We start from the raw sequence: 5,684 nt of genomic DNA on the forward strand, positions 1-5,684 counted from the left end.
GGAGGAAAAAAAATGAAACTGGTGACTTAGCACAGCACCCCCTCACTCAAATTCAGTTCACATGCTTGTCATGGCATCATCTCCCTGATGTCAGAGTCTTCTTTGAAATGAAGGATAAATAGCATTACGTGACTACTTGTTAAGTAAGTCATAGAAGAGATTTCTGTTCAGGCAAGTGTTTAGAAAGATACTGTTCTAAGAAGTCCTGTAAGATTATGAGATTATTTCATTCTAAAGGTATTTAAATAAATAAAAGTTTTATGTCTCTCTAAGGATGCACATATATGAAAAGATAATCTTTAAATCTTTACAGTTTGAAAGTCCATCAGCAATGATCATAGCCTTCTACAACTATAAAAAGTATGTCCATTTCCAATGATACACAGTTTCATCCCCCCTTTTTCATATTATTGGGAATCCCAGGACTGGAAAATTTCCACATTTGGATTGGCTTCCCTTTTTGCATTGTGTACCTTATTGCCCTTTTGGGAAACATCACCATATTGTTTGTCATCCATACCGAGAAGACACTTCACCAGCCCATGTTCTACTTTCTGGCAATGTTGGCCACCATTGATCAAGGCCTATCCACAACCAGCATTCCTAAGATGTTGGGCATCTTTTGGTTTAGATTGCGGGAGATCAGCTTTGAGGCCTGTCTCATTCAGATGTTTTTTATACATTTTTTCGCTGGAATGGAATCAGCTGTACTGTCATCCATGGCTTATGATCGCTATGTGGCAATCTGTAATCCCTTGCATTACAACACTGTCCTCACCAACAAGGTGGTGGCCTTGATGGGTATTGGGGCAGTGGTGAGGATTTTTTTCACAGTGATTCCCTTTGTGTTCCTGATCCTTCGACTTCCTTTTTGTGGACACCATGTCATTCCTCATACCTATTGTGAACACATGGGCATTGCTCGACTGGCCTGTGCTAGCATCAGAGTCAATATGATCTATGGCCTATGTGCTATTGGAACTCTATTGTTTGACATTGTAGCTATAGCTCTATCTTATGTACAGATTCTCCAAGCTGTCTTTCATCTCCCCTCCCAGGATGCACGACTAAAAGCCTTGAGTACCTGTGGCTCCCATGTTTGTGTCATCTTGGCCTTTTACACTCCAGCCTTATTCTCTTTCATGACCCACCGCTTTGGCCAGAATGTCCCTCGTTACATCCATATCCTCCTGGCCAATCTGTATGTTGTTGTTCCACCTATGTTTAACCCTGTCATCTATGGGGTTAGGACCAAGCAGATCCGGGAAAAAGTGTTAAAGATGCTATTCAAGAATTAATCCATAATTGAAACTCCAACATTTTAATTTGTACTTTCCAGCGATGCTTATAAAATATTCACAGTCTACATATAGCAATCATAATAGGAGATGCCTTTTCTAAAGAATAATAATCCCACTCTTCTCTTAACATACTTTTAAGAGTCCTCTGGTGATACAACTCTATGAGGGGATAATTATCATATTGATTATCTGGATGCCATAACAGTTAATTAATTCTATCAAAATGACTTTTCATATTTTATACTCTGACATATAATTCAATGTCCCTAGCAGGTAAGATATTGATATCAGTTTTGATTGAAACTGTGAATTCAAATTAGTTTCTTCCTTACTTGTAATTAGCACTTCAAATGTCAGCTATTGGTCATTACCCATTTTTACTCTGATTTCTAAGTTCCTTCATGCCTTCTCAATTTTTCACATTATATTCTTTTACATTCTTCCTCTTAGCTCCACTGAAAATCAAATGAAAAATAAACAAAAATTGATCTAATATGTACATTTTGTAGAAGATTTTGGTTTCTCTCAATGTCTTTTATATTCAATCAATTAGATCATAATAGCATCTAGTATTTTTTGCCTTTTTATTTTCTGAAAAAATTTACCTATGGCTAAGTAATTATAGTCCTTGATATCCTTTCCATTAGAACTTTACTTCTAAGTAACAGAGAAAAGGTATAAGTCCTAAATCAGATTTTGGGATTTTTTTCTGGTAAACATGTCTGTAGTACATGACTAAAGTATATATTAAAGGGGGATTATAAGCATTTACATAGTGCCTACTCTATACCAGACCTTGAGTTAATTCTTTTACTAACAAAATCTTATTTTATCCTCACAGCAATCCTACTATAATCACACATTTACAGTTGTAGAAACTGAGATGAATGGAGGTCAAGTGCTTTTACTGGGGACTCACGTTTGAGCTTAGATTTTAATTAATATTTCCCTATCTCTAGGCCTAGAACTGTTCTGTCACCTAGCTGCCTTTATGAAAAGAAGCAATAGAATGTCAATTTATTTAAAGCAGTCAAAACTATCCATTTAACGGGATAGTAGACAGCAAGGTAGACCATGCAATCATATACACCAACCAAAGAGGATTTGAAATTGATGTAGTCTTCATTTAGAGGGGGAACTAAGGGTTTCTTAGTAGAATGAAAATCTAAGAAGATCCATGTGGAAGAAGAAGAAGGTAACAAAATACTATTGGGTGAGTGGGAAGTGTAGTGTGGATAAAAAAATCTGTTGGTTGAAAGGATAAGAAAACTTAATGGAGTCATTATATATTACTGTATAGGTAGGGAATATGTTACTGTGTGGTTGAGAAGTTTTTGCATGAAATTAAATACCGATGACTCTTGGTATGTGACCCCAGAACAGAAACTTTCTCTTATGGAGCAGGTTCATGAAATCCAAATCATAGATTCACAGAACCTCAGATGTTTCAGAGACCACCTAGCCTAAATCACACCTAGACAGGAATTATCATCATCTCATTTCTTAAAGATTTCCAAAAAGATCAACTCCAGTTCCTCGTCCTCCTCTATATCATATAGATAGTTATAATTTTTGAGAGTTATAATTATTTTTTCACCTTGAACTGAAATATTGCTGTCTGAAACTTCTACCCATGGCTACCCAAGCTCTTCCCTTGGGATCAGGACACCAAAGTTTCCTAAATTAAATGCACAGAGGATTTTTAGAGGTCATGAATCTCAATCCCTTCATTTAACAGAAGAGGTAAATAAGTGTCAGGGATGTTAAGTCTGACTAAAGCCACACAATAATTATTTAAACCATGAACTAAATTCAGATCTTCCCATCTCCCTTTCTATCCAGAATACTATAACAAAAGCAAGGCAAATAGTTCTTCCAAACAAAAATATTTGAAGAAAAAGTTCATGATTTCTTCCCTCTGACCTATTCCACAAGCTAAAAAGCTTCAAGTCTTTCAACTGATCCTGTTTTGCTAATATGTCTAGTTACTTCTTTCTTATAACTAATCTCGAAATACTTTCCTACTCTGAAGAAGCTCACAATCATTTGGGAGACAGTATGCAAACATGAATGTTCTAATAAACTATATAGATGAATAAATGGAGGGTTTTCTACCTTTCATATTTTATCTAATATCCTTGTCCATTCCATTCAATGTCTCTTCCTTTTGTACTTTTTGACAAATATCATTTCAAAATTAGTAAACCCATTATATTGAGTAAAATTATTTTTTCTACTGTTTTCTATATGATCCTCATGGTCATCCTCTAAAGTATTTCAGGAATATTCCTTTGAATGGGGGGGGTTAATATTTTAAATTATTTTCTATATATTCTATATTTTCTATATCCTGTATATATAGTATATAGTTGATAGTTGCTAGGGGAAGTTAATAGTCTAAATTATTTTATATATATTCTATTTATAGACAATATATTATAATATTCTAAATTATTTTGAGTTGCTTATGTTATTAATCATGTTTTTAATTGATTCATACTTATGTACATATTTATCCAAAACATATTTTACTAAGTGTTAGAGCAGACTATCATGTCTCTAGATGGATTAGGTAATAAACTCACAGATATATAATATAATATAATATGATATAATATGATATGATATGATATAATATGATATAATATGATATGATATGATATAATATAATATAATATAATATAATATAATATAATATAATATAATATAATATAATATAGTATAGTATAGTATAGTATAATATAATATAGTATAATATCATATAATATAATATAATATAATATAATATAATATAATATAATATAATATAATATAATATAATATAATATAATATAATATGGATTCCTCTTTAGGTATAAAGTGAAAGGCATAGCCTCTGAAGTCCCTTCTATTTTTGACACTTTATTTTGTGACTTTTTTATACTGATGATAATAAAAGATATGGAACAAAGTTTAATGAGAAGTCAATCTTAAAATGATATTGTTCATATGTAGCAACATCAACTCCCAATAACAGGGGAAAGGCATTTGGAATAGATATTACCACTGCAAATAACCACTGGAGTAACACAAGAATAGTAGTCAAGTTAGAAAGAACTGGTGACTCCCTAGTTGAGCAAGGGATAAATAGGACACTAGCATAAGAGAAGGGACAAGCTGGAGCTGAAATGAACATGTATGAACTTCAAATACAAAATCCATACACAAATGACTATATTTTATTGTGCAGTGAAATTTTGTGTACTACCACCTATGTGTACATTTCCTGTCTTTAAGAAAAGAGATTTCTTGTGGAGTGCCATATAGAGAATTATGCTTTCCTGATGGAAGAGAAGAAAATCAAGGTCTGGTTCCCTGCATCCCAAAATATTGGAGCAAGAGGTAGCATCTTTTTTAAAAGGCTATTTATTGATATGATATAAAAGGAAGTTTGCATAGTACATGACAGCTCATTAAAGAACCTATTTCCTGAAGAGAAACAGACTCCACAATTACTTGCTTGGGTCCCCTTCTGCTGCCAGACCAGCAAAGTTAATATCACTTTTAAGAAAGAGACTTACTCCAAGCAACTATGGCACATCAAGAAGCTGATCTCATTGGGGAATTCTGAGAGGAAAAAAAGGAAACAACCATTTGGTCCCTTGTCCCATTAAAAATTATGAAGATCAGAGTAGGTCTAGGCTAATTTCAACTAGTCTCCAAAATCATTAATGGAAGTTTCAACATTTTCCATTACCTGTCTCAAAATTTAAATTCCCAATTATGTCCTCAGAATCTTTTACAGCAACTTTTTTGACAGAATCAACTTCATAGCTATACATTCAATTTTACTATACTATGATAGAAATATCACTTTAATATTTAGTTATAAAAACACATTTTCACAATTCTCAAAATTATAGAATCTTAGAGATGGAAGGGATTTTAAAGGTCATTTATTCTTTGCTTGAAGAAATGAAGTAATGAGGGGAGCTCTCTATCTTCTCTGATCATTTAACATTTAGATAGATTTAACAAAACTTGAAATCTTTCTTTACATCACCATAATTTCCCCCCAATACACCTCCTCTTACCTTCCTCAGACTGTAATTCTGTGGATGGCCACTTGAGCGAATTTGGGCTAGAAAGACTAAAAGACCCTGGCTCTGGTGATCCTGCAGGTGAAGACTTTCCACAGAACTCAGATTTGATAACACAACTGCATCATTCATGGCCTCACTTGTTGACAATCCTGTTCCTAAACTTCTTGACCTGAGCTACATCCTTCCAGGTTACATCCTGTCCAAGTTAGAGTTACATCATTGTTTTTATCCTTCTGCTAATTTTGTGGTTTTCTGTATAAAGAAGTTTGATACTATCAATAAACAGCTCTACTAGTTGTCC

The 5,684-nt window shown here is 33.5% G+C and overlaps 1 protein-coding gene across 1 annotated transcript; it reads left to right on the forward strand.

Annotated features, from left to right (window-relative positions):
* Window positions 1–362: 362 nt before the first annotated feature.
* Window positions 363–1,298, forward strand: LOC141489428 (olfactory receptor 52E2-like). The gene has a single exon (XM_074190061.1). It carries the CDS (start codon window positions 363–365, stop codon window positions 1,296–1,298), a length of 936 nt encoding a protein of 311 aa, XP_074046162.1.
* Window positions 1,299–5,684: the final 4,386 nt, after the last annotated feature.

This window comes from Macrotis lagotis, chromosome 1 (assembly GCF_037893015.1).
Source record: "Macrotis lagotis isolate mMagLag1 chromosome 1, bilby.v1.9.chrom.fasta, whole genome shotgun sequence".
Taxonomy (NCBI): domain Eukaryota; kingdom Metazoa; phylum Chordata; class Mammalia; order Peramelemorphia; family Peramelidae; genus Macrotis; species Macrotis lagotis.